The sequence below is a fragment of the Venustampulla echinocandica genome (genome assembly GCF_003357145.1).
Source record: "Venustampulla echinocandica strain BP 5553 chromosome Unknown scaffold_5, whole genome shotgun sequence".
Classification (NCBI taxonomy): domain Eukaryota; kingdom Fungi; phylum Ascomycota; class Leotiomycetes; order Helotiales; family Pleuroascaceae; genus Venustampulla; species Venustampulla echinocandica.
In genome coordinates this window covers 209,231-236,766 of record NW_022474210.1, presented here as the reverse complement: position 1 = coordinate 236,766, position 27,536 = coordinate 209,231, and the positions used below count along the sequence as shown (strand labels likewise).

At 47.4% G+C, this 27,536-nt stretch overlaps 10 protein-coding genes across 10 annotated transcripts; 5 read left to right on the top strand and 5 right to left on the bottom strand.

Annotated features, from left to right (window-relative positions):
* Window positions 1-168: 168 nt before the first annotated feature.
* BP5553_06975 (putative 60S ribosomal protein L2) lies at window positions 169-1,041 on the bottom strand (the record flags this gene model as incomplete). The annotated part of the gene is made up of 3 exons (XM_032015598.1): window positions 169-297; window positions 351-445; window positions 501-1,041. The coding sequence occupies 3 exons, from the start codon at window positions 1,039-1,041 to the stop codon at window positions 169-171; spliced, it is 765 nt and encodes a 254-aa protein (XP_031867867.1).
* Window positions 1,042-2,687: 1,646 nt separating this feature from the next.
* Window positions 2,688-5,166, top strand: BP5553_06974 (Uncharacterized protein; the record flags this gene model as incomplete). The annotated part of the gene is made up of 6 exons (XM_032015597.1): window positions 2,688-2,999; window positions 3,094-3,263; window positions 3,328-3,457; window positions 3,708-3,983; window positions 4,118-4,213; window positions 4,267-5,166. The coding sequence occupies 6 exons, from the start codon at window positions 2,688-2,690 to the stop codon at window positions 5,164-5,166; spliced, it is 1,884 nt and encodes a 627-aa protein (XP_031867866.1).
* A 338-nt stretch (window positions 5,167-5,504) lies between these two features.
* On the bottom strand, window positions 5,505-6,210 carry BP5553_06973 (DUF1770-domain-containing protein; the record flags this gene model as incomplete). The annotated part of the gene is made up of 3 exons (XM_032015596.1): window positions 5,505-5,537; window positions 5,589-5,789; window positions 5,848-6,210. 3 exons carry the CDS (start codon window positions 6,208-6,210, stop codon window positions 5,505-5,507), a joined length of 597 nt encoding a protein of 198 aa, XP_031867865.1.
* A 4,125-nt stretch (window positions 6,211-10,335) lies between these two features.
* BP5553_06972 (N-terminal of eukaryotic peptide chain release factor subunit 1, ERF1) lies at window positions 10,336-11,987 on the top strand (the record flags this gene model as incomplete). Its single annotated transcript, XM_032015595.1, has 4 exons — window positions 10,336-10,456; window positions 10,505-10,554; window positions 10,614-11,768; window positions 11,808-11,987. The coding sequence occupies 4 exons, from the start codon at window positions 10,336-10,338 to the stop codon at window positions 11,985-11,987; spliced, it is 1,506 nt and encodes a 501-aa protein (XP_031867864.1).
* A 1,936-nt stretch (window positions 11,988-13,923) lies between these two features.
* On the bottom strand, window positions 13,924-14,606 carry BP5553_06971 (uncharacterized protein; the record flags this gene model as incomplete). The annotated part of the gene is made up of 3 exons (XM_032015594.1): window positions 13,924-14,202; window positions 14,255-14,503; window positions 14,574-14,606. The coding sequence occupies 3 exons, from the start codon at window positions 14,604-14,606 to the stop codon at window positions 13,924-13,926; spliced, it is 561 nt and encodes a 186-aa protein (XP_031867863.1).
* Window positions 14,607-16,356: 1,750 nt separating this feature from the next.
* Window positions 16,357-17,321, top strand: BP5553_06970 (Uncharacterized protein; the record flags this gene model as incomplete). Its single annotated transcript, XM_032015593.1, has 2 exons — window positions 16,357-16,519; window positions 16,585-17,321. The coding sequence occupies 2 exons, from the start codon at window positions 16,357-16,359 to the stop codon at window positions 17,319-17,321; spliced, it is 900 nt and encodes a 299-aa protein (XP_031867862.1).
* A 274-nt stretch (window positions 17,322-17,595) lies between these two features.
* On the bottom strand, window positions 17,596-18,832 carry BP5553_06969 (Uncharacterized protein; the record flags this gene model as incomplete). Its single annotated transcript, XM_032015592.1, has 2 exons — window positions 17,596-18,155; window positions 18,211-18,832. 2 exons carry the CDS (start codon window positions 18,830-18,832, stop codon window positions 17,596-17,598), a joined length of 1,182 nt encoding a protein of 393 aa, XP_031867861.1.
* Window positions 18,833-19,402: 570 nt separating this feature from the next.
* BP5553_06968 (uncharacterized protein) lies at window positions 19,403-20,340 on the top strand (the record flags this gene model as incomplete). The annotated part of the gene is made up of 2 exons (XM_032015591.1): window positions 19,403-19,701; window positions 19,872-20,340. The coding sequence occupies 2 exons, from the start codon at window positions 19,403-19,405 to the stop codon at window positions 20,338-20,340; spliced, it is 768 nt and encodes a 255-aa protein (XP_031867860.1).
* Window positions 20,341-20,430: 90 nt separating this feature from the next.
* On the bottom strand, window positions 20,431-24,396 carry BP5553_06967 (Alkaline phosphatase-like protein; the record flags this gene model as incomplete). Its single annotated transcript, XM_032015590.1, has 12 exons — window positions 20,431-21,005; window positions 21,055-21,515; window positions 21,567-21,841; window positions 21,918-22,111; window positions 22,162-22,532; window positions 22,581-22,708; window positions 22,763-23,054; window positions 23,111-23,155; window positions 23,200-23,321; window positions 23,972-24,036; window positions 24,101-24,154; window positions 24,213-24,396. The coding sequence occupies 12 exons, from the start codon at window positions 24,394-24,396 to the stop codon at window positions 20,431-20,433; spliced, it is 2,766 nt and encodes a 921-aa protein (XP_031867859.1).
* A 381-nt stretch (window positions 24,397-24,777) lies between these two features.
* BP5553_06966 (Uncharacterized protein) lies at window positions 24,778-26,791 on the top strand (the record flags this gene model as incomplete). Its single annotated transcript, XM_032015589.1, has 7 exons — window positions 24,778-24,934; window positions 25,053-25,304; window positions 25,355-25,423; window positions 25,475-25,803; window positions 25,907-26,012; window positions 26,067-26,292; window positions 26,344-26,791. 7 exons carry the CDS (start codon window positions 24,778-24,780, stop codon window positions 26,789-26,791), a joined length of 1,587 nt encoding a protein of 528 aa, XP_031867858.1.
* Window positions 26,792-27,536: the final 745 nt, after the last annotated feature.

Genomic DNA, 27,536 nt, shown 5'->3' with positions numbered 1-27,536 from the left:
TCGCGTACGTTCACGCCGGGCTATGATCGTCCTTCGATTCATTCAATTAACGAGGAAACTAGAGCAGATTTGCCCAACGCAGTTTGTTCATTCTCGCTATGCTTTCCGAGAGGTACATAAAATGCGCAGCCAGCATTTCCCAAGCAAAGAAAAACTCCCCACGACCCTCTAGTCCTTGGTCTTTTGGGTACCACGTAACAGACCAGTTCTCCGAGCAGCAATGAGACCCGCCTTTTGACCTTGTGTAGCGTATCTCGAGATCGTGGAAGCCTTACCAATATGTTGATGGTTACCACCCTGTTGTTTATTAGCAATCTTGCATCCTGCATATTGGAATCGGAATCACATACACCGTGAGGATGGTCGACGGGATTCATAGCAACACCACGAGTCTTGGGCCATGAGTTACGCTTGACGGCGAACTTATGCTTAGCACGGGATGCCTCTGTGAATATTATTAGCAGCTGAATCCTAGCCCAAAAAATAAGGGTACCACATACTCAACAGGGGCTTGTCAGTTCTTCCACCACCAGCGACAATACCGATCATGCCTCGGGCATTGCTGCTGATGACCTTCTTTGAGCCAGATGGGAGCTTGACACGGGTCTTGCCCTCATCAGGGTTGTGTCCGATGACAGTCACGTAGTTGCCGGATGTGCGACCGAGAGTTCCACGGTCTCCTGGCTTCTCCTCCACGTTTGAGATAACAGTTCCTTCAGGGACGGAGCCGAGAGGGAGAACGTTTCCGACGGTCAGGTTGGCGTGCTTGCCGGCATAGATGAATTGGCCAGTGTACATTCCCTCGTTGGCAATGAAGGTCTCGGTGTGAAGTCTGAATCGGTATGGGTCACGGAAGACGACCTTTGCTAGTGGTGCTCCTCGTCCTGGGTCGTGGATGATGTCCTTGACGACGCCGCGAAGATAGCCATGACGCTCAGCGTAATCGAGAGTTCTGAATTGCGCAGGCGCCTTGTTCAGTCGAGTATTTGCGGTGAAGATAGAGCCGCGGCCCTTCCTCTGATTTCTAATGACGCGACCCATCGTCCTTCCTTGACTGTGATGCCGAAAAAGTAATGATGGGGGATGGGAGGAGGATGGAATTCGGCTTCGCTCAAGTCGTCGGTAAAAGTTCCAAAATTCGCGATAATTCGTTTGTGGGTGCCCTAAAGCCGCCTCACGTGATGCGCCCACCAAAAACCCTCGCTAAGGAACCTGACGTGTAAGGCTTTTACTGTAAGGCGTTAAGGCTTCTACTGTAAGGCGTTAAGGCTTCAAGGCTCCAAGACCGTCGGCCTGGGCTTTTAGCGCGTCTGCGCCTCCGCTACTTCATCAACGACTTGCGAAGTTGCCCAGCACCGCCTGAAGGTCAAGTCGAGCAATGCACTCTCGAAACCGCCATGCTCGACTCAAAGAACGGATTCCCATGGTAGGATTGCTACTGTTTCCTCCGTTTCCTCCGTTTTTCTACTTAACCGTCTCTACAATATGCTACTGAGCGCGCTCATGACCCTGAATAAGCTCAAGCCGATCAACTCCTGCTTTCAGCTCACATCCACTTATCGCAGACCAAACCAAGTATATCTTCATTTCATGTCTCTTTGTTCAGCCCCTCTTGTCGTGCTATATAATAGCGATCGTCAACGAAGTCGTTGTGCATCCCTATGCCAATCTAAGGGCTGATCTACGGATACTTGCCACTTAGCGACAAGCGCGTCAAAAATCCATTGTCAGAATAGTTAACGTGGCGATGTCAATTTGTTGTGCGGATTTGCGATATATTAGTGTGTCGCACGCGCCGGGTGAAGGTTGACGCTCGCTCTGGAGCTCTCTGCGGCTGCCGAGTTTGCAGGCCACCTACCAACCCCCAAGTTTGGCTTCCCTCGACCAAATTTGCGACGTCTCATTTATCACTTGCTGGAATCTCTGTTCTGCTACTTGGAATGGATGGAGCCCCGTTATAAAGGGTTTCACTCACGACGAGTAACTTGTGTCCTTGCAATCCACTCATGATTTTGCCACTGAGCTGTTGAGCCGTGGAGCGCATTCTTCTGGTGGTGTTGGTAGTAGTTCTGCTGTATTTCCCGAAATCATCAATAGATTCAATTGCATCAAAGCAAGTGTTGGGATGTTCAACATGATAAGCGAGTCGACTATTTCGCGGCTAGGCGGCAGATCAATATATAAGGTACATACTGCTACTATCCCGGCATCAGCATACGCGAATACCGCCTCAAGATGTCTATTCAGAACTCGAGGATTGATTTCTCTTTTGGTCATGGACAAACATGGTGGTGGTCTGTTAGCTTGTCGACGGTTCTCAGTTCCATCGCCTCACACGGCTGCCGCGAGTAGCTTGGATCAACACTTCAATACCGGGGACGAAGGAAGGTTTAGAGTGGGTGGAGTTGGATAATATGTATGTCGACAAGGCGATTCATCTCTAGGATGGGAGGCGAAATGGAAGTGGCGTGGATGGCGTTGGGTTGCGGGGCAAGTTCATGACATTGACACGGACAAACTATTGTTGTACTCTATAGAACGGCCCTCGACTCTACCTTATTTCGGATTCAACTGGAATGTCGCATATCCACTTCCTGAACCAACCCTTCCATGTGCTGTGCGTGACCAAACTGCCTTGCCCTTAGACCAATGACCCAACCAACCCCGTCACCGCGCTTTGTCGGCAAATGCTAGAGCTCATCCTGACTTCACGTTTCCTCCACACTACTTGCAACTTCCCCACAACCACAACAACAACCACGCCGCCAAACATGATGTCAGACGACTCTTCCGAATTATCGTCCGTCCCATCGGAGGATGAGACTGATCTTCAATTGACTAAGAAGGATGGGATACTCAAATTCTTTTCCAAAGCCCCGCGCCCTTCAGCAAAGCCCACTATCGAGGCTTCACCTTCGCGTTCACCTTCACCACCCCGACCAAAACGTGCCCCTTCACCACCGCATGAATATGTTCTCGCAGATAACCCAGATATCGCAGTATGTACCCCCGACATGTATACTTTCTAGGTGGCTTAACGCGTATAAAACGCGTGGTTGTGTGCTTTTACGGTTACTGACGCGCAAATCGCAGTTCATCATCATGTTCCGCTCGCGCTTCACGGAAGCTTTCCCAAAATCACTTGCACATTTCGGCCCCCAAGAACTCGAACGCGATGTGGTAGATACGGTCCCGGGAGAACATGGAGAGCATTTCCTTTGCGCATTATTGGGGTTGCTGCTCAATCGAAAGCAGGATGTTAAGTATGACGCTGCAACTCCATGCTCCGTCGCAGAGTCTCTAAAGCTAACATTGCATCTCTTCCAGAGCCGGACATTATAATCGTGCATTGGAGGAAGCTATAGCGACACATAAATCACAATGGGCGAAGGACTGGGAGAGCAAGAACCCGCTATCAGGAGGCGCCACTTTTGCTTCAATGTCGCCAACTCAACGGGTGAGTGTTCAATTTCCTACTATTTTGGGATCAAACTATACAATATTCGGTATCCTCCAAATCGTTATATACTTTCCAAAACAAGGCATAGGCATTTCTTCCTTGCCCTTCTAGGATATATGCGCTAGACCAAGGATTCATGCGCCCAAAATCCCTCAAATTTCTTGACTCCCGCTTTACAAGCACCACGCTATTATTTTGATTTTATTAATATCCGAACTACTGCCTACAATACTGACTTCGCCACCAGCTCACCCTCCTACGTACACTTATTTTATGGTCCCTCTCGTCATCCGATGCCATCAAGGGTATAATCAACGCTTCCTACAAACAGAGCCGGCATGAGGACGATCTCAATCAACCATTATCTGTACAGCCATGGGGCTCAGATGGGTCTCGACGGCGGTACTATCTGATTGAGGGCCTTGATGATACGCATTTCAGGGTATATAGGGAGAGCTGTCACATTAGCGGCGAGCGGACTTGGTGGAGTGTTGCAGGTGATATAAACGAACTGAAACAACTGGTAAGCATTTGTGATAAATCTATTGATGTGCTAGTCGGACTTCTCCTGGCAGGCAACGTTTTGAATCCCCTGCCGCAAACCTTTGATTATCACCGCGATTTCTTTCTGGCAAATTGCTGACTTGGTGTATGTAGGCAGAGAAGTTGGCAAATGAAGACGGTGGCCAAAAGGCACGTCTTTTGAGTTCCAAAATGATGGCTGCAATCCCACGATTCGAGGCAACAGAAGAGGTATGTTGTTGTAGATGATATATTTTGTACGAAATACTAAACCTCTATCCTAGAAACGCAAGCGACGGGAATACCGACAAACTCGCAAACAACAATTCAAGCGCCCAGAGCCTGGCTTTTCGTTGTATGAGGGCCGAACACGGGGGAAGCGGATCAAGTATACCTACTCTGACGAGGAAGACGAGGAGTCCACCGACGCAACTACAAGCCGCCGGTCAACCCGTAATACCGGTACTCACACTCCCTCTGAAGGCCTTGGTGTCCCCACAGTTACCCAAAGTGGTCGCCAGGTAAAGGCTCGACAGGGTGGTACTTATGGGGAAACTGTTCTAAGCGGCACCACGGCCACTGCAGGAGCTGATGGCGCTAATGATTATTTTGAAGATGAGGACGATGTCAATGGACGACCTCGGAGAGCGGCGGCCGTTGCCAACGACCGGAAACCAAAAGGGGGCCGCCACATTGAAGGATATAACAATGTCGACGAAATGACTAGTGAGGACGAGGATGACGCGAGCGAGCACGATTATGGTGATGATGAAGACGAGGAAGACAATATCTCGTTTGCAAGTGATGCCGATGGCCAGGACGAGCTCTCTGATGATGATGACGAAATGGAGGGTGGGATAAAGGAAGCTCATGGGAATGGGCTTCTGGCCAAACTCCCGGTCAAGACGCCGACCCCAGAAAAGAAAACATTTATCAAACTTCATGTATCCCCGGAGAAAGATAGGTCTTCAAAAGCCCCCAGTCCGGCCCAACCATCAGAGTTGTCTTCGACGAACAATTTAGCAAAAGCACCATCTGTATCTGAAGATGCTACCAAGCCTATCGACATCCAACCAAAGTCTCCTAGAGCGCCTCAAGCCCCTTTATCTCCCAGGTCGCCATTAGCCTTCCGCGGGAGTCCAGAAAAGCCTCCAGCTTTCACTCCTTCGATAAATGTCGGTTAAAGGGGCTCTTCAACTCCGGCAACCATCGAATTTCAATCGAATATCTGGAAAGCAGGGGCAGTTGAATTGTAATATAGCATGGAATAGAAAGCGCGTTCAGCGGGACAGTTTGCAGTACATTATTTGGTACAAATATGGCTTAGGCATGATCAAACGCCGTTGTCATCGGCATAGAGCCTATTTTGAGCACCGCAATATGGAGTATAGATACTAAGCCATATATGCACAATGCCCAATGAATCATTAAAGTAATCTGAATGTATATGCCCTAAACGCCGCCCATGCAGCCCTACCAGTCTCGCTGAAAACGCCTACCATATCTACTTATACTAGTACCTCTAATCACCGCCCATATTCTGATATTTGTAATACTACATAATATCAGTAAAGCCAGGCACCTGCCCTGAGCGGGTCCAACTCACATCTCCTACCTCCGCCGACAGCTTCGTATCCCTCCTAAAGTCCCTCGCAAAGGACGGCAGCTTCCAATTATTCGTTCTGTACCACCACCTCCTCACCCTAGCTCCCACACCCTCTCCACTCAGCTGAGCGCTCCGGTTCCAATATCTCCATCCATGCAGGGTAAGGTTCCAAATCATTCCTTGAAATAAAGGGAGAAAGACCTACATTGTCCGCCCATTAGCATATATACAGCTTGAAAATGGGCTCCAACCGACATACCTGATCTCTAATTGTAATAAATGCCACCTTCCACTTCGTATCTGCCTTGGCAATGCTAGCCAAATAGCTCTGCTCGAACCTCAAATCCGGCAGCGGACCAAAGCTTGCCCGCCGCGGCGTTGGTCGTAGCACGCTGTACGGGATTTCCTCATCCTCCTCATCTTCTTCGTCATCGATTCCCTCGTCGTCATATGCACACTTGTCGAGGGAGGACTCGGATGATAGGCCCTGGTTGGAGAATCGCACGGGCTGTTTTTGAGATGCGGAGGTGGAGGGATTGATGTCGTGGGAGGGTGATGGGTTGCGTTTTATAGAGGCGGTTTGGATCGTTTCTGCCACTAGCATTGGCAGTGAAGAAGACATTTTGATTTTGTGTTGAAATTGTTTGAGTTGTTTTCACTCCATAGGTACACAGTCCATGGAGCTCGTTCGCTGGTATGACGGTTACAACCAGCAGAGTGGACTAATTCTATTAGTAAGCAAACGCCGGCCACGATTACCAGCATCTTGCCTTTTGAGATCTTACGACCTACCATGTTCCTTACGACCTACATCAAGAGTGGTAGAAATCTCCCTAATTTATTGAGAAACTATAGGCTTCAATTTTGGACGTGCCTTTAGGCCCCTACTGCTGCGACATACTTCTATATCGTGGATAATAATTCTACCGTCAATACTCCGGGCACCGCAATCCCAGACGATGTGAGGGGATAAATATCTCATTTCTAAAGACTAATTCATTAATCGTTGCCCTGTGAAATAGATACTTTAGTACGTACAGGACACGAAACAAAACTTCTTAAAGTCACAAGTACTTGGGCGGCTACATCCCCAAAAGCATAATAGCCACCTTATATGCTTGTAACCTCGAGGCAACCCAGCTCACTAGAATCTGAACATCGACGACAGTGGAGTATCATGGGTGACCCTCTTGCTGCGCCAACACAGAGAGTCGGAATCAAGATAGCTTGAATCACATGCTAACATGTTGAATTGACCTTTAGAAGCAAATGCTAATGAAGTTTTTCCTTCCGACGTTCTGCCCACCGTCATGCGTCGAAGACCCAAAAACGGCTTTCCCGAATTAGCAAGAGCTCTGGTCTCTATCGAAGCTAATATTCCATTATTAGCATACAGACTATTCGAAGTGATAATTTGGAGAAAAGCGTCGATTTGAGTACCTCGTATGAGCTCTCTCACAAGACCATATACATGCAAGCTTTACAATACAAACATCTTAGTTAACAATTGTCACTAAGTACAATATGAAACGGTATTCTAATACTGGTTTTAATCCTTTTTAGAGAAGTCTATGCATACAGTGAACCATGGACTAAGCTGTATAGCTTATTCGATGTCTTTAATGCTCCGTAACCCAAAACGGGCATGTCCAGCAGCGTCTCACCTCTCCAATGGAGAGGCCCTTTTAAGACTATTTTCAAACTCAGTTTCGGTTTTCTATATCAGCGTCTCATTACTCGAAGTTTCGAGCTCGTTCAGATAGCGTGTCGTGGAGCACTACTTTGCCACTTCATCCCTCCAAAACAATCAATAACACATCTTGCATGATTAAATTTGTTTTGTGGTTCCAGAACCAAAGAATACAGAACTCTTATGTTTAATGTCAAGAGTTAACCAGATTCCGTGCTGGCGTTGCTTGCACAGCTTCTTTAGTTCACACCGCCGAAGCTTCGAGAGTAAGCGCTTGCGCCACTTGTTTGATTTAGAGACAATAGGCCTTGGGGCAATGAGTTTTGAACGTACCGTCTCTTTTCATTGTTGTGGCAAGGTGCATTTTGCTTACACTTGAATCTGCCTTTTCTCACCGACTTCGCTTCTCCCCGCTTCTATAGCCCGAATAGAAAAGATATATTACAAAAAGATATAAAAAAAGATGCTTGGCCCCCTAGGACACCCCATTATTCTAAACCCCCAAAAGGGCGGCTCTAAGCCAGAGGGACTCGCTCGTAACTTTGAAACTCAAGTCCCTTTTACAGACAGGCAGGAGCCCCGGTTACGAGCTGTCGCTGGTGCCAGGATATAACTTCATTTCAGGTGGGGCTAACCCCCATCCGATCAGTCACCAGACTAATGCTTCCGAAGATCTATCACCCATGTCTACAAGTAGGCCACGGGCGAGGAATATCTTATCGTTAAAGGAAAACCGCTTATTTGGGTATATAGGTAGTCGAGGCGAGGCGCTGAACTGCCACTTCACTTTTAGCAGGCGGTCAGTTGGTCTCGTAGCAAGCAAGCCTTGCAGTAGGTACCGAGGACACTTTTAACTGTTTGCTTTGGTGCATAACGGGCATAGGCAGTGCAAGGTCAAACAATTGCTTCACGGTATCCCTCCTCTAGTTGGAGAATACTATCACCAAATGCCTATGCTAAGCCTGGGGTGGGTTTTGGGCGTCTATTAGAGCATTTGTTGGCCCATGCTCTCATTCATTAACCCTTGTGAGCAACTTCTATTCAGCTCTAGAGTTACGTCCCTTTGTTAGAAGCTTAGGCTGAACTGGGAATCTATTATTACTCAAAGAACGTGGTCGTATTCCGCTTTGATTATATCGACTAGAGATCGAAGGAGAAAAGGGTCTGCTCATAATTAACAATACATTATACACGACTAAGCTGGGAAAAGAACGAAAGGAATTGTAAATACGCCTTGAGCAATAAAGAAAATATGAGATGTGAAGACGAAGCATACAGAAGAGGATAAAGCGTAGGGGCATGCACTACTACAAAGAGTCCGAACAATGCCTTTGTCCAACAAGGCCTAGAGTCCGGCTCGAAAGGAACTTCCAACAACTCTATTGATTTGGCGTATGTATAGCTTGCAATGAAAACTATATAAGCTTGGCTATAGCCCGTTGCCACAGCCAAATTCTTCTCCAGAAATCCTTCCTTTGCTCTACACAACCGATTTTGTTTCTAGAGTATCAGTTTCAACAGTACACCTGCTAAATACAGCAAAATAAATATAATCATAATGTGTAAGATAGTGCACATAATGCATACTTGCGGCCACGGCAACGGTATGGGAGAGACTAGGATCTGTGGGCTCGCTCGCTCTAATAAAATCCTAAATCCCAGGAAGTGTCCAAACACTGACCCGATTTTACAGACCGCAGATTTCTGCTCGAAGGAAACTTCGAATAGGCAATGCTTTTACTGTGCAACTGGTTTGAGTAGGCCGGAGGAACTCGATGACGGTGGTGGAAGATGGCGATATAGGGGCCTTTGAAGAGGAGGAAGGGCGGTAATAGAGAGCAAGGATTAGAAGCAGGCTTTTAACTTTGCAGATCACACACGACTTTAGCTTGCCAAATTTATATTTCCGGATCTTACTTGTAGTACTAGCTTGAGTGGTTGTAACTTAAAAATATCGAGGTAAAAATGTAATAACTCTCAGCTCTCTTTAGTTAAGATTAGGAATAGCTGCATGGGAGACTCTCAACAAATAGCAATTTGATCCGGCTCCATTCACTAGATTGTGAGCGCTTCCTGGAAAAAGAACTGACGGATACTTTTAGTCTGATCAAAATGTTCTTTGGGTATACTTTGTTCACTTGTTAGGTAATTACCCCCAAAAGGAGATGGGCGGCCGGAATCTTGTTTGTAACTTATCCGTCGGTAATATTTGCAAAGACCCTGTCTGCGGTGCTGTAGGATTCTATTGCTATAGCTACGTGTAAGAAGCACGCTGTAGCTAGGCCTAGACCTTGAAGTATTACAGTTGTAGAGTACAATATCGTTCTCGGAGCGGAAGAGACTGGCGCTTGCATGCTTGTCCACGGACAATATATCGTGCAACTTTTTCAGTAACAGTGTAGTTTTACTAGAACCATACCGTTGCCAAGTGCCAAAAACAGCATAAAGGTTACCGAGCATGCAACCTCCAGGAAACGAATGGATAATAACATTAGGTCACAAAGTACTATTATCATTTAAATCGATCATTAGCCACTTGGCTACCAGCTACAACATGGGGTTAGAGGCTCGGCACTGTCTTACAGCCTTTGACTCTGTAAAGGTTCCCGGAAAGAACATATAACTTGTAGAGACCACGAGGCTTAGACACGGTGGTCATTTAAAATGCATACTTTGCACCTTGAGTCTCCAGACTTGTAGTAACCTTGTAGCTGTAGGTAGACAATAAGACTTGTCTAAGTGAAGTGAATGTCAACGGAGTACTATATGTCGACCTGCTACCGAGGAGTTTATTAGAGAAGTTTGCTGTCCGCTTGCTGTCCGCCTTATTACCGAACCCCCACCCCACTATTTTCAGGACATGCACGTGCCCTAGCAACGCTAAAAGCCTGTCGGCTCGGATCCCCTTCACCCACAATCCCAAACCCAACGTCACCTCCCAGATACAAAGAAAACAGGTACAACTTGGCTTTGTTTGTTCTGCAGAGTTGAGCTTGTATCGCAGAACGGCACCGGCACCTCAACTATCAACATCGTGAAGCGCCTCCAGCCGCCAAGATGAGTGACGCCCAAGCGAATGAGGCCGAGAAGAATATCGAGATATGGAAGGTGAAAAAGTTGATCAAGCGTTTGGAGGCGGCAAGGGGAAATGGAACATCCATGATATCGTTGATTATTCGTGAGTAATCGCGGTGCCGTATGAAACGAAAGCTAAAACTTCCTCCAGCACCCAAGGACCAGGTCTCCCGCGCTGCCAAGATGTTGGCTGAAGAATACGTATGTTCTGACTCAAAGCCTCCGATGGCCATAACCGCTTTCTGACTCTTTTTTCACAGGGCACTGCATCGAACATCAAGTCCCGCGTCAATCGCCAGTCGGTCTTATCCGCCATCACTTCCACCCAGCAGCGGCTGAAGTTGTACAATAAGGTCCCCCCGAATGGCTTGGTCGTCTACTGTGGTGAAATCTTGACGTCGGAGGGCAAGGAAAGAAGGGTCAACATCGACTTCGAGCCGTTCAAGCCGATCAATACATCCCTATACCTCTGTGACAATAAGTTTCACACTGAGGCTCTGGCTGAACTTCTGGAGTCGGATCAGAAGTTTGGATTCATTATTATGGATGGTAACGGAACTCTCTTTGGCACTCTGAGCGGAAACACACGCGACGTTATCCACAAATTCTCTGTCGATCTCCCAAAGAAGCACGGCCGTGGTGGGCAATCTGCTCTTCGTTTCTCGCGTCTACGTGACGAGAAACGCCACAACTACGTTCGGAAGGTTGCTGAGTTGGCAGTCCAAAACTTCATCACTGCTGACAAGGTTAACGTTGGTGGTATCGTTCTTGCTGGCTCGGCAGATTTCAAGAATGACCTGAATGCATCTGATATGTTTGACAACCGACTCCAAACAAAGGTTATCAAGGTCGTCGATGTGTCGTATGGTGGTGAAAATGGTTTCAACCAAGCCATTGAACTGGCTTCGGAGACTCTCGGCAATGTCAAATTTATTCAGGAGAAGAAGCTTATTGGCAAGTACTTCGAGGAGATCAGCCAAGATACTGGACGAGTCTGCTATGGTGTCGATGATACTCTAAAAGCCCTCGAATTGGGTGCAGTCGAAACACTAATTGTCTTCGAAAATCTCGAGATCAACCGTTGGACCCTAAAGGACAGCAATGGAACTCAGATCATTCTACACACCACAAAGCAGGAAGAGGCTTCGAATCGTGACCAGTTCATGGACAGGCAAACAGGTCAAGAAATGGATGTGGTGACCCAAGAATCGTTCCTCGAGTGGATCGCAGAGAAATATAAAGACTTCGGTGCCACCCTCGAGTTCGTATCGGACCGTTCTTCTGAGGGCAACCAATTTGTCAAAGGATTTGGTGGAATTGGTGGAATTCTCCGCTATAAGGTCAACTTCGAGCAGTTGGCCGAAGTTGATGACGATGATGAATATTATGACGGTATTATCACCCTTTTGGCCTATGTCATCAATTTGAAGCTAACAACTTGACTAGATTGACAGTTTGATAACCTCGCATTGGGCGAGGAACCAACTCTAGATACCCCGTCGAGTCAGGGCCTGCCTCCTAGCGTCCCAGCTATGCAGCAGGTTCGAAACCCACCCGCAGTCGGTGCTGGTCAAGGTCCGAAAGGAGCCGCGTCCCGTCCCAGCCCTCTCCGGTCCGTTATGACGGCTTCTTGAGTTGAGAACCCAACGAACAGAGGTACTTTCTTCCAACTATCTGTCTGGACGTGGTATTAACCCTTCGAAGTGTAGAGAGGAACCTAAATTGATTGGGCTCAGTCTGTGGCGGTGGGAAGTGGATGAGGAAATGAAATGCGCTGCCAAATTGCTTTTTTGTCGGGTCTGATACTGTCTTTACAATTGAGCAGCCAGAACATCGAGGCTGATCTACTCTCGATGTATGTATCTAAATCGAGATCAATCGAAGATTTTGCTGCTTTCACTTCCACTACCAGTGTTCGTTAGCTGCTACGTGAATCCCTCTTTTCTTCTGAATAGAACAAGCGAGGAAGGCTAAAGCCAGATTTCTTTACGTGACTTCGAGAAACTATATCCGGCCTAGTAAGGGTTAACCATGTTCTTTTCTCATGTGCCTTTCCTTTACAGTTGCTATAATAAATATTGATCGGTTATGCTCTAAATAAAGCCAAGTCAAAATGTATTTGGCTTTTCCTTGGGTGAGACAAGACGAACCATGTATAAATGCGACCCTATATCCATACTAACTATACAATAAAACCAGATGAATGAAAACCTGAAGAAATCCTGCAGTAGACTGTCGCTATTGTTGCCTCCCCCTCACCACCTAACCAGCATGTCGAATGTCTCAAATCGAGTGCGACGTGCAACAAAAACCATATGCCTTTCACTCCTACTCTTTCTGGCGATAATTGAGAAAATGTTTTGTTGCATGTCGAACATTTCTCCCAACTGGCGGCCAACCTGTCCATCGTGCGCCGCAGGTGTTCGACATGCAACAAAACTCCTGCCCTCTTCCCGTTACCGTAATAGGATGTAGTTTCGTTGCATGTCGAACATCATCCCATTTATGAAATATACACCATTTCTTAAACGTCTGTCACCTCTTGGATGTTTGTCACTTATTATACTGTCGCTGCTAGATACTCGGCGCTGGACATGCAACGAATCTGCATCCTATTACCATAACGGGAAGAGGGCAGGAGTTTTGTTGCTTGTCGAACGTTCTTTCATTTGTTAAACATATCCCATACGTCAAATTTCTCTCGTTTGTCGTATATCTGTCGCTTATTTCGCTGTTGTCACCAAACACCTGATGAGATGTTCGACATGCAACAAAAACCAAAACTTCTTCACATGCACTCACACTCCCCCCCTCTCATCTCCCCCAGAACCGCTGACAAAGTCAATAGCCTTATTTAAAGATGTATAGTTAGTTGAATAGTTATGTTTCTCCATGGTTGCTGATGTTACTCTGTTTGAAATGCAACCGGTAATCAGCAAGCTGTTACATCCTCCTTCCTTATCAACAGAGTGAAATAGAATAACCCACTAGATATTACAAGCACCTATGAACTCTGAGAAAACCGTGCTTAGGAGATAGTGTGATGTGACACAGTTGAGGCTAAGTTGCCGTGGGGTTGGATAAAAACTACCTTACGTCCTATCTAGCTGGAGTTTCCAAAGAGGGGGAAATAGGGATATCGGGGTTGGGTCAAATTATGAGTTTGGGAACGGAGGTCAACATGTGGGAAGAGATCTTATTAGGAGGATAGTTTAGGATTTAAGAGTAGATCTGCCCATCTTGGGATTTGCAAGTATGGGCAGCCAAATGCAGTTGCAAGTGAGTGTATATATGTGATCTGCTGAAAAGGCAAGACCGTAGATAACGGATCCATGTAGTGTTCCCGCAATCGTCAAGCTGCTCACTCCTAGCGCCATGCCAATTCCAAGGCCCGACTTCCCTTATAAAACAATTATTGCCTAGGCGGTATCAAGAGCGTATGGTATCATTTCATTAGACATTGGAGGGATTCTCCAAAACTCTCGTGAGTCCTCGCGACTTCCTTCTAGATGAACTAGCCAGCTCTCCAGGCCTACCGAGTCATTCATTGTACGCTGGTTCACTCTCTCTTTAAACCATTGCTCCGCCTCGCCTTCCGGACTTCGCGAGGAAGCCGAGGGCGAAAGTTCCAACAAAACATGCAAACATGAACCAAATAAATGCGGTATTTGCCTGGAACTCGCGGCATCGGCCGTGGATATCATCTTCGATGAGACCGGCCCGTTTATCGACATCGGTAGTATGATACTCCTTGTATATGGATGGCCGGAAGAGATCAAAATGCTTCACTAAATAACCTTTGTATGTCTCATCTGTGCAGCTTCCGGCACCAACTTTTGCAGCATACGCCTTGAGATTATGAGCTAGGGTCCGTGTAGAGTGTTGGTGAGAAAAGACTTACAACTGCGCCAGCAAAAAGGAAAAAGCTCGCAAGCCCATCCAAGGCCAACATCACTATCCCTTGGAGCTTCTCGAAGAATGTGGCCGCTATGCCGATGGCAGCGATCAATATCCCGGCGGCGCCACAGAATGCGCCATAATCCATCAGGGGCTCCTCAGGTGCCTTCCCTAAGGTTGCTCCCGCCATCGCCGGGCCATATCCCTTGATCAAGACAATAGAGAGCGCAAGAACAACGGCGCCGAAGAGAAGCTGTAGGTTGAATGTTAGGACTGGAAGCGAATAGCTTGGGGAAAGCCGATATCTAATTTGGGGAGCTTACTTGGAGAACTCGGAGTGCTAAAGTGACAATCATACTGGCGGTTTGCAGGTGCACGATACCTGAGCTCAGTGTGTTTTTCTGATATATTTCAATGTTTATTGAATCTGAGGGCCTTAGGAAGAGGAGAGTTGGAGAGGAGCTTCACGAAAGGGTATAAGGCTGTTGCTATAAGGCTATTGAATTTTTTTTTGGAGTGAGGTCAGTGTGTCATAAGTCAATACTCAGTAAGGGTGTATGCTTGTTATATGAGTGAAGAAGCAGCGGGGGGCCTTGAGTCACTGATACTATGGGTGGTTGAAGGTGGTGATTAACCAAGGATCTCCAGGCTGTGCTGCTCCGTCACACCAAACCCTCACCGACTCACCGCGACAAGAGATGCTCCATAAGGCGGCAAAGTAGCAAACAAGCTTCCTAGCCACGGTCCTGTTTGTCCAGAACCATTTCCAGGCCAATTTCCAGGCCAGGCCATGTTTGTTTGAAGGCGGTGCCAGCGGCAGGATGGCGGCACAGCGTTTCATGCTGCTGGATCGTCGATGAAAATTTCCAAGCGTGAGACTTGGGAGTAGAGAGGAAGGCCCTTGACAAGGAAGCCATCCAGTAGCGCTTGCTTGCAGCGTAGTACGAAGTACAGTCCATGTACAGGACAACATTTTATTCGCCCTGGGGGCCTGCCCAGGTGACTGTCTGCCTAGCAGACCTACCTGCAATGATTTCCCGGGAGACTACTACTGACTCACTCGAGTCGTTCGCACATCGACTTTAGGATATATCAAATAATGGCACAAATAGCAATGTGCCAATACCTCCGCTATGAACGAGTTTGACTTGAACGCAGGGATTCCAGGTCGTCCCATCATGATCAAACAGCAACCGTTCCAGCCTTGCAAAACTAGCAACTTGCCCAGTCTTAACGGCCTAAAATAGTATAATTACGCCGTAAGGCGGCTACATCCAACGACCCCAACATCTGAGGCAGGTGAGCATGGTGGTGTCATGGTGAGATGCGAGGTTACAGACCTCTATGTGGAGCCGTTGGATTCTCACAATTCTCAGCCCCAGACATCCTGAATATCCTCTCGGCTGGACAGCACACGCGTGAAGTGACACGCCGACCAACCAAAGCGCCCAACTCGTGTGGATCGGTAGGCATTTAAAGCCCTGTAAGTTGTTTGTTTGTTCGGGGGTCGGGGGTCGTGGGCCATGGATCGTCGCAAGAAGAACGAACTCCGGGAGTTGGAAACCTTAGGGCTGGATGTTATAAAAGTTAGTTGTTAGACAGCCTCATACTCAGCCTCAACTTCCAGGACCGAGTTGCTCGTGGGAAACTAGTGTGTGCCGCAGCTCTAAGCAATGTATATAATTAGGGCCCTTGATACCTTCGTACCTAGGTAAGGTATGAAGTACTATACCTTCGTACTTATTACCTTGCTTTGGGATCTGTGCGTACTCATTACCAGACTTGGTGATCTGTTCGTACAGTACCTAGGTCCCTTAGTACTCCGTGCCACTCCCCTGCAAAGCTAGAGTTGGTGAAGATCTAATAACATCTGAGATATACTACTTCGTATTGGGTGCTCCAGTAGAAGCGTACTCCGTAGCACTTCGTATAGCCTGCACCAGTTACGATGGTCTTGCTGAGTCAATATTAAATGGCATCGATAAGCCACACCCCACATACCGGATTCTTCACCTACTGTAGCTCTAGCTGCACGTACAGTACTCGGGACTTTTTGGGGGGGGCCCTGCACAACAGCTCCCAAAGTCTCATTATCATGCTGCTCCGATGAGCACCAAAACCAACTCTCCGCAGTCGCCAGCCCGCCGAGTTCAAGATGAAATTGCCGACCTCGAAAGGCGTCTGCAAGAAGCCAAGGCTCGTCTGAACGGCAATGGCGACCAAAATGCCGTATCAGGATCAAGAGCTCCGCGGCTTCCTACAAGTGATGGTAGGTGATGGCGTTTATGCCTGCTTCTATTCCGGTGCCTGTATGTGAGCTTACGGATCCTCCAGGACCATTATCATCCTCGGCCCATCATTTCCTGCTTCTTCTCGCAGACTCCGCGCTCCCTCTGGGCTCCTTTGCATTCAGCAGCGGACTCGAGTCCTACCTAGCACATACGCGCCCTGCCTCGTCCTTTCCCGAGTTCCTAGACTTCTCCCTTGGATCATATGCCTCGACAACATTGCCATTTGCCCTTGCCGCGCATAGGAACCCAATGGCGATTGTGGAGCTCGATGACGCTTTGGATGCTGCAATAATGTGTGCGGTGGGCAGGCGGGCATCCGTGGCACAGGGCAGGGCTTTGCTTTCCATATGGGATCGTTCGTTTAGCTCCGCGGTGATAGGGGGAGCTTCAGCAGAATATGTAGAGGCATTGAAGGAATTCACAGTACTTCTACGGTCCGCCTCGTCTACTGCCTCGAGTGATCTGCCTGCGGCATCGGCGCACCTAGCTCCCCTCTTTGGAGCAATCGCTTGTATATCGGGAATGAGCTTGCAGCAGACTGCGTATGTTTTTATGTTAAGCCATGTTAAAGCGCTGTTGTCAGCAGCTGTGCGAGCAAGTATTTTTGGTCCGTATCATGCGCAGAAAATATTGGCAAGTGTTGAGGTCCAGGAGGCTATACAGCGAGCTATTACCAGGGAGTGGGATACGAATATTGAGGATGCAGGCCAAACTATTCCGGTGATGGATCTCTGGATTGGGAGACATGAGATGTTATATTCTAGGATTTTCAATTCCTGAGAAAATCGCGAGCGCTGCGCAAGATCACCTGTTAGAGGTGCTACGTTGTATATGAACTATAAGAAAATATAGACCTCAAATGAGACGCTAATAGCCTTTGTGAAAGTTCCTCTATGAAATTACCCTCTTCTTCAGCGCATTTAAGCTAGTCATAAGAGCTTCCCGCTGATCTAACATGATAATAACTCATAGTACAATGGCTTTCGGTATAGTACATTCCACGAAGTCTTTGAAAGCTGCCATCAGGAGCTTCCCCTTGCCATTATTCTTTAACCTAATCGCTATCGCTATCGTAGGCAACCAGAGGACCCGTAGTTGTTTTGGGTTTTGACTGCGTTCCAATCGATCCTTGAGCATTTTTCAGTGCCGCCAGGGTACTACTTGAGAAAATCCCATTCTCCTCTGTCGCTTTCGTTTCCACCTCATCCGCCTCAATCATCAGTCTTTGCTCCTCCTCCAACGATAAGCCCTGCCTACCAAGAGGGTTCACCGCATTGGGTCCCCGTGCGTAGTAGACATCATCAGGAGCTTCATATCCTTCTAGACCAAACCCGCCCTCTATCTTTTTCCGTTTGCGTGCTTCTGGATCTCGACCTTCAATCTCAGCAACAAACTCAGCAGGTAATGCTCTACGCACCGCTTCTGCAGCTTGCTCTTCGATCCTCCGAACCTCTCGTGCCTGCGCCATCGGATTTGGATCAGCTGTTGCCCAGCGGACGTTTAGGATCTCATTGTGGTCTAGGGATTGATGTGCCATTGCTTCCTTGGCAAATTGCGCATTCGCTTCATTCGAATATGTGATAAATGCTACACCTCGAGTATTGAGGACACGAACTAATCACAGTCAGTTTCAATTCTTCAAACTCGAGACTAACCCGTAGTTACTTACCTCGTTCTACCTGCCCCCACTCAGCAAAATGCCTGGCGACAACTTCCTCAATATCATCACTGACATGTATCCTCCCGACATATATCGTCCGGTTCTGTCTCATGAAGCTTCCAACACCTCCCATATCATCTCTATAGTCCGAGTGTCTGTCTCTGCCAAACACATCCACATTCGGGTTGAACATGTCATGAAGTCCGGGCAACCTGTGTAAATACTGGCACTCAGACCCTCTAGGACAAATGCCTCGGGCAAAAAAAAGGCAGAAATAGCTCCCGGAAATATTGTCGGCCGTGGTATATCCACTGTCCCTTGCGATATTGCAGCGCCCCTCTGCTGCGGTCTGAGAAAGGTATTTATCCTCACGATCGCCACCTGACCATTTGTTGTACCAGATATTGAATATTGTGCCTGTTTGAGGAGGCGGTTCAGATTTCACCTGCGACGCGTCGACTTGCGCTCGTGCTGGGCGCCTCTTTTTGCGGAGGATCTTCTTAACTTTTCGTTCTGCGGGTGGCGCGACTTCATTGTTGGTTGTTGTAAGAGCCGTGGATGTGGATGTTTCTTCAGACCCCTCCTGGGGAGCTGGTATTGATTGCGCTGTTTCAGTCTCGACGTCGGCCATTTTGGATATGGAAATATTTGTAAATACTTCCTTCGATCGATCAAGTAGTCAGGTTGAGGCGCGGATTCATCCACACAAGGCTGAGATTGATACTAGTCCCAAAGCGAAAACTTTCAGCCACTGCCGTAGTTCTGCCGATACTTATCAAGAAGAGCGAAACTTCAACCGCCACGAGCTCTACTTCTGCTTGATCAGACAAAGCTGCAAAATTTGAATTTTGTCTAACATCGGCGTTACTATTAGTACCTGATGACGAATCTAAGAACATTTGAGATTAAGATATTCTCTACCCTTGCCCCATTTTTCGCCAATATAAAATCTTAGTCAAAGCCAGATTGGGCAACCAAGCCGTCAAGAGGTCGTAAGGGCCTCGAGAGTTACCCACACCAACAACAAAAGCAAAGCCATTATATATACCAATCCACCGCAACGGAAGAATAGTTTACAGCGACCTCTAAGCCCAAAAAGATCCGATATTCAAATCAAACATCTGCATACTCGCTCCATCGAAGTTAAAGGTGTGACTTGTGGCACTTTATCACGAAGACATAGCATAAAAAGAGAGAGAGCATGTCCACATTCACAGCCCTCATCCAAAATCTTACCGCCCTCTATTCTACCCTGCACCTCTTTCACCACCGCAATAAAAATCAACACCGTCTCTCAAAATGGTACTTTTATTTCTCCCAGTTCCGGCGCCAGGTTCAGAAGCTGGTCAAGGAGATCGAAGCGTATGATGCGGCGCGCAAGCTGAGTGCCAAGTCGAGGTTTACGAGGGAGGCTGAGGAGAGACTGCGGGCTAGAATAGGGCTCTTGGCTGGAGTCGGAGGAGGGGGAGCGAGTGATGGTATGGTGGGGGATTGGTTTCTGTGAGTAAACTTCTTTAAGAGCTTTATCTTGTTAAGCGTGCTTCTTCTGTTTTCGTATGTTTTTGGAGGCTGAGGATGGTTTGGGTTTGATTTTAATTTGTAGATTTTGAGTGCTTCGAACCCCTGTGGTGCCCGAGACTTAATTCATAACTAACTGCGTTATGAAATAGCGCCTTCTCAACATTAGTGGCTGATAACCAGTACTCCACCTTGGGCCTTATGCTACTTGGGTCTCTAGCAAGGTTCCAGAGTCTACTCGTTGACGCTGGGAGCGAGGTTGGTATTGAGGTAGATCTAGTTGTCGGTAGCCAGGTCGAAAGCGAAGGCGTAAAGGAGCTCCTGCTGGTTGAGGGAGAGCAGAGGGGCTATGGTGATGATTTGGGGGAGGTGGTTGAGAGGGCCGTATTAAAGGACTTGGTTGGTGTAGAAAAGGAAGACGATATGGAGGACAAGATTAAGGACGAGGATGTTGATGACGGGGTGGTTGACTCCAAGAAAAGAAAGAAAAGGAAACAAGACTTCGTAGGATCGAAGACTGAGAGATTGGCGAAGTCAACTCCCACGCAGCCCTTGAAGAAGAAGAAGAAGAAGCGGGAAAAGGGTGATGCGTTTGATGATCTATTCGGTGGCCTAATATAATCTAAATCCATATCTTGTCTGTCATGCGGTTATTCGTATCTATACACTCTTTCATCATCCGATGTACTGTACAACTAGATTCTTGGCCTCCTATAAATACTTCGTCCCCAGCCAATAAAGCCCACTCCCAAAGACAACATTAACAACAAGATGTTGTGCTAGGGCCCACGCCATACTATACAAATACTTTGGACTGAACACAGTCCAAATAAACAGATGCGTCCTCAATACCGTACAAGCAGCCATCACAAACAGGAGACTCGCTGTCACAAACAGCGTAAGCAGGGCAAGATGCTGATGCAGTAAATTCTTCCCTCCTTTCGATTTAAGTCGCAATAACATCAGAGTAGTGGCAGAGGTCCAGAATATTGGACCCACCCAGTTACTGGTGAAGGTTAGAATGCCAACGGCTATTACGTTGTAGCCGCTGACGCCATTGTAGGCGCTTGAAAGATCGATGGACGATATCGCATTGGAGCCGCCAAACGCGAAGAAGGACATGTATTGCATGAGGAGAGAGGTAGTCGTTATTTCGATGAGATTCAGATCTAGGTCGTTGAGGACCAATAGTTGCACCTCGAAGATGAGGAGGAGGGGGATATTCGTTACTCTGGACTGGGTGATGAGGAAGAGAGTCAGGAGATTGTGTACAGTGCGCATAGTTGCTGGTCATGGTCAGTACAGCAATATAACACGGGAGAGGGTATAGCTCACGGTTGGGACGCCTATGGCTGAAACTGGAGGCAAGTGTATAGGCTAGTGCGATACCGATGGTGATAAACACAACTCTTGCGTGAGTTACCAGAGAGACACCCATCTCACTACCAGCCATCGTTTTTATAAATCCAACAAGAAGCTCAGGCGAGTCTTCATTTGTGAATGCAAGCTTGAATGTCATAGCGGCTGTGGCTAAGGTTGCGGCAATCGCTCCAGCGACAACTTGTGGAAATCGAGGGAAACTAACACTAGCCAGGGCTTGGAGATTCCATAAATAAGTGATGGCTACCAGAAACCAAAAGAAATATCTATGTTCGAAGAAAAAGGTCTTGGCTATATCGGATTCACCAGCAAACTTTTGGCCAGTCTGGTTCCAGCGTCTAACAACTCGGGTTGTAGCAAGTAGTATGATTGTGCTAAGATCAACAAGGCGAAGCCTAAACTGCTGCTTTCGTTTACTAGTAATATGTAAGTTTAATTCTAGATGCAAGGAATATACATATACATACCATTTTATCCAAAGTAGCATCAACCAAGCGGTGGTAGCCCAATACCAGAAGTGTTGTTCTTCTTCCACGTAACTACTGGCGAACATCATAATGGCGTATGATAGAGCTATTCCAATAAATGGGGAGCTGGTTCGTAAAGCAGTAGCAATGGTTGGGAATGCTGCCGCCACCGCGTATAAAAGAGATAGAGCAGCAAGAACCTGGCCGCATACCAGTTTTTTTACCTCGTAGTTGCTCGCCGTACTACTCATTAATTCTTGGGCATGCTTTAGCCACTATTAACTCGTTAGCTAGAGCCCAACATATAGAAAAATATCTTGCCTCGGTAGTTGCGGACACCCATTCACCAACTTCCTGATCATCATCATTAGGTTGCGGTAGGCTTTGCGTGATGCCTCTCCACCGGCATGCAAGCTCATCAACGTTGCTTTTAGACTCATGGCAGTTCGATGCAGGTCCGTCCCCCTCAAACGAGGGGAACGTTGCGGTAACAACATTCATAATTTGCTTCGCGTTTCTTAGCAAGATTTGGATTTTATCATTTTCTGTGCCTTGTTAGTACGATCCACACGTTCAACGGGCCATGCCGACTCACTCTTTGGCCAGAACGGAAGAAAGGCAGGAATGAGCGCCCCAAGGTTGTTCCGAGGCACTGGAAAGCCGAGAAGAGCTCCTAATGTGGGAGCTATATCTGATTGCTCAACAGTAGAGTAATATTGGAAGTCATCCTCAAATGGAGCTGGGGCAGCGAATCCCGAGCTTATAGGTTTGAGCTTCGGAGATATGAAAACGAGGGCGGGAGATGTTTCCCCAGGGGCAGAGCCGCCATGGTTGCCAGCATCATTCATGCCGTGATCTCCGCAGAGTACGAGAAGGGTTGACTGGAGGTGATCTTTACTCTCTATGGCTTGATATATTTGGGTGACAATGCCATCCATCTCACGCTGCTTCGGAATCATATTGGGACTTGAATCCGTCAGTTCTCTTTCCTAGGGAATTACTAGAAGATGTTACCTTCGAGGTCCTGCCTTATGCCCAATATGGTCCAGACCGAGGTAATGCAGCACCATGGTGTTCCAGTCATTGTTTGCAAGTTCTTCCGGGACATGTCTAGTAACATTATTGTCCACTTCCGTAAAATCCTAACACGCTATATTCAGCTATATACTCTATGCAACTACAAGATCTTGACTGACCGAAACGAAGAAACTTGTGGTTCCATCTGCTCGGTCAAAAAAATCCGGGAAGAGCTTAAGCCAAGTATCATCGCCATACATGACCATTTTGCCTGTTTTTTTGGCCTTCAATTGTGCAAGCCATGTATCCTGTGTTGCAAGGCTCGAGCTGGTATCTGACTCGGCGAAATTAAGAATGACATCCAGAAACGACGGTATAGAACCAGTGGTAATAGCTTTGATTCTCGGCATTGTAATCGTAGGGGAGGTTGCATGCGCTGTGAAGGGGATCGCTGCCCCTGAGGATATCAAGCTAGAGAATGATATATTAGTTTGGTAACATCAAGGCTGTAGAAGTCCTAAGCATACCTTTGAGTAAATCCGAAGCCAGAGAGTCCCGAGTAAACAAAATCACTGCCCGTGTCAGCTCTCCCTTGGACTACCATCGGCACCCGTACCTTCGAAGAGCATCCACCACCATGAAAATAACTTTGTCGAAGGGGGCCTCCGGCGGAACGCCATATTGGAGGGGCTCATATTCTGCTAGGCCGGAGAGAAAGGGCTTGTAGGGAAAGAAACCCTTTGCGAAGATTAGTATTGCAATCGGGATAAATATGTTCGCAGCTCCAAGGAAAAAGGACATAATCCTCGACGCCATTTTAACGGTTGAAACCCAATCGCAATAGTCTACAGATCATTGCCTTGCCGAATAGCCATGTCCGAGGTTAATCATCTGCAAGGCGAAGAAAGAACCATTACAATGGGGGGAATATGTTGGTTTGACGAAGTTCGATGTCGCGTACCAAGACATGAAGCAATCTGGCATTGGCGAACGCGTCCAATCGCCGATAAGGATTCCCTTATCGGGAGAGAAAAACTACATTATGCATCGACAAGAGACTCGAAGCCTTTCCACCTACGCAGGTTCATAATACCTATAGAGCGAGTATGCTATCATAATTTCTAATTGATCGCAAGTTCTGCCCGTGAGCTCATAGATTTTCAGGTCTTAAGAAGAACAAATCCTTTACGCCAGCCAGCGTGATTCAATAATACCAAAACTCCTTGCAAGTTGTCTTCCCAACGCCATTCCCTTAAAATTCGTATGCGTCCAACGCCAAATATCTACTTCTACTTCTTTCCCCTAGATGGCTTGATCTTTTTGCCATCTTTGAACTTGGGAAATAGGATCGACGCTTTCCTGCTGGATTTATATCTTCTCTTCTCTACTCGGCCCTTTTTGGACGGATTCGAGGGAGCACTGCCTTTCCCGGCATCCCCATCGATTTCCATATCTAGAAAATTCGAATTAGCTCATATCTCAACCTAGGATTGGTGATATTGAGGGAGCTTATGTACCTTGCGTCAGCGTATTTTCGACCGGAGGGGTTTCATTGCTGGCTTTTGCGGTGCCTGTAAATATGTTAATAGAGTGCCAAAATAAAACTAAGAAGCGCACAAGCAAGCCTACCTTCTTCTGCTACCATGGCGATATCTGTGTCCTCCTCAGCGGGCTTTGGCTTTGGCTGCGCGGCCAACTCAAGAAGCTTTGCCGAGAGTCTCTCCACGCGGGCAGTCTCAATCGGTCCAAAGACATTCTGCTTAAGCCTAGTATTGTTGGCCTTCCTCACACTTGCTCGCGCTCCTTTGGCCATTGTCGACGGCTTTTGTGTAGTGAGATGCCGGGATAAAATTTCGGAAAAGTGGTGTCTGCTGGAGGGGTTCGAGGAGGAGGTTTTCCTAAATTTCTATACATGTTGCCGTGATAGGATAAGCGCGGATATTTTATTCGATTCTGCCGCGCGGTGAAGGAACCAACTGATGGATGGCGACGCACTCACACACTGCTCAAGAGGCGCAAAGATTAACTTTCTTCAGATCTGGTACGCAGCAGCCCTCTCTACAAGATGAGCGGCCAGACAAAGGCGATATAGGCGCAAGAACTTGTCTGTTAGGCCGCCCTCTCCGTCGCTTCTTCATGTATCCAAGCCGACTGCGGATTCACAGCGCTTTGTGAGCCTCCTCCGCCGACCAGAATGGCCTCCATGGGGGGTGGTTACCTCGATCCTGAGCCCCTCATTCGAACCATAAGAGATGGGGGCCTTCTGAACAAGACTCTCCAAAGCATTTGTCATGCTGAAGGACAAAGTAAGAATGGTGTAAAGAGCGAGCTTCAGGCGCGCATCATTGAGAGTAAGTGCGACCATCTATCAACCCCTCCTGGTACAAGTCTGGACTTGCTCCTTACCATCCGTGAATACATTTTGCTATCTTTCTACCTACATGTACACTGGTTAACATCGCTACCTAGGGATACGCCAATACGCCGCGGCCAACGACGTCGCCAGGTTTGAGAACCTCAAAAACACCATCTACAACCCTACGACTGTTTCGGCGAACGGCTCACCCTACCGTGGTATGGCAGCGAGCTCATCCTCTCCAGCACGTGGCACCCCAACCATAGCCACTCCCGCTACGTATTTCAACACCCCGGGTAGCCATACCAACGGATACAATATGGGGGGAGGTGCGAATTTGTATCGAGGTCATGGACATCAGAAGGGTAAGTAAGCTCTTGACATAGCCTTATTCGTCTAGTTCTGATAATGTTAGAGCTGCGATTTAAGCCCAGTCCATTTTTCAGGTTCGAGCAACAGCTAGGTGCCACCACAGCATGTGATAGTGAGTACGGTTAGCCACTGGTATGGACTACATCCTGACGTTACGTCGTAGCAATGCAACATCATCGGCATACTGTCAAGATAACCCTTAAAGTTCAGGACTATCCAGTTCTATCCAAAGTGCTTAAGGACCCAGCATTGCGAGTGATGGTATTCTGTGCTAGTGAAGAAAAGGGTCTCCAAGATACTGCCTTTCCGCATCAGTCGGAAATCAAAGTCAACGGAGGGGAGGTCAAGGCCAATTTACGTGGCTTGAAGAACAAACCAGGCTCAACGAGGCCTGTGGACATCACGAAAGAGCTTCGGCTTAATCTTCCTGCGTACGGCAATAGCGTTGAGATGACATACGCTCTAACATCTAAGGCAGGTGGCGGTTCACGAGTTAGCTGCCTTCACCCCAATCTCTCCTTACCTTAATTTCCCCCATTCAACTTTGTCCGTTTGCGCCGCAGTTAAGTGGATTATATACTGACTTTCAGCCTAGAAATTTTACCTCGCCATCCACGTGGTTAGAATTATACCCGTTCCAGACCTCGTAGAATCTCTGAAGAATGGCAAGAAGATAAAGGAAGAGGCAGTATTAGATGATAGTATGTCATCCGCCAACTGGTTATTTTCTCAATGACAAGGCTAACGATATGAAGTGAGGAGCAAGGCGAACGATGCCGATATAGTGACAACCGCCTCGGTGCTTTCGCTCAAATGCCCTTTATCAACACTGAGGATTGATCTGCCATGCCGATCAATAGCCTGCCGGCACAACCAGTGTTTCGATGCAACATCGTACCTGCAGCTACAGGAGCAAGGTCCCACTTGGCTATGCCCGATCTGCAACAATTCAGCCCCATTCGACAGTTTAGCCGTTGATGAGTAAGCGCAACAAACATTATACAACCCAATGTGTACTAACTCTTATTACAGATATGTCCGCACCATCTTAAAGAATACCTCGAAGTCAGTAGATCAAGTTACTATTCAACCAGATGGCAAGTGGGAACTACACTCCAGAAAGGAGCCTCTATCACATTCGAACGGGGTTGCGAGTGATGACGATGACGATCTTGTTGAGGTCACAAAAACTGGTGATAGCGTTAGCATGGGCACACCTCTGACATACAGACCACTAACCGGAGCACTGCCTCAACGATCGGGGTCGAGCAGAGATTCCAGCTCAGCCAGTGCAAAGCGTCCAATTGCAGCGGTAATTGACCTAACATCAAGCGGCGACGAGGATGAAGAGCCTGTGGCACGAACACCCAAGCGCCAACAAACAAGTGGCAATGGTTATGGCGCCCCATCAACAATCCCTGCATTTAGACCCGCGCCCGCGCCCTCGAATCCAAACAGCTATGCGCAGCCGCGCAGCTGATGTACACTTGTTTACCTCTCTTGTGTTATATTCGCATAAATCTGGGCCCAAAATGTGTAAGATATTTTCTTTCATGGGATTCCCAAGGCCTCTGGATAGCGTGAGGCGTTTAGGGAACAGGATGGCTTACTTTGATTATTTGGGCGAAATCATTCAGGGAGGCGTCTAGGGAACGGTAGAGCTGAGTCGGAATGCAAGGGCGTCCAGAATTCTTTACTAGTGTTGATGCTGCATGGCCTCAGCGGGCACCTACGGCTGATTTTATCACCTTGGTTCGTCTGACTATTCAGCAGGATTGTGCATTTAAGATACACCGATTGCATAGCCGGGTTCAATAATTGGACTAGAATACTTCTACAATTGTGTCAACTATGCTAGGCTTTGTTGCATTAGTAAATGTGCTAAGGTTTGATGTTTTCTTAAACAAAGCCTAGGCTAATCAATGGCCAACTGCGAGACATAACCATCAGGTATTTAATAAATAATCGCCCGGTTAGACGGATTAAGATATAGGAAATTACGTCACACTAAACGGGTAAACCAAAGTATTTAATGAGCGTCGTATTTGCATTGAGCATTTATTGGTATCTAATACAGAAAACCCAAATCATAAAATCAGGCAAAGGATTTGCAATTGTCTGTACGTGTCCCATTTTACGTCGTGATAATGCAACTCCTTGAAGGGGCCGTTCCCTATATGCCCAGGTGTAGCACCTTCCAGTTCTGATCAACTCCCAGATCCACC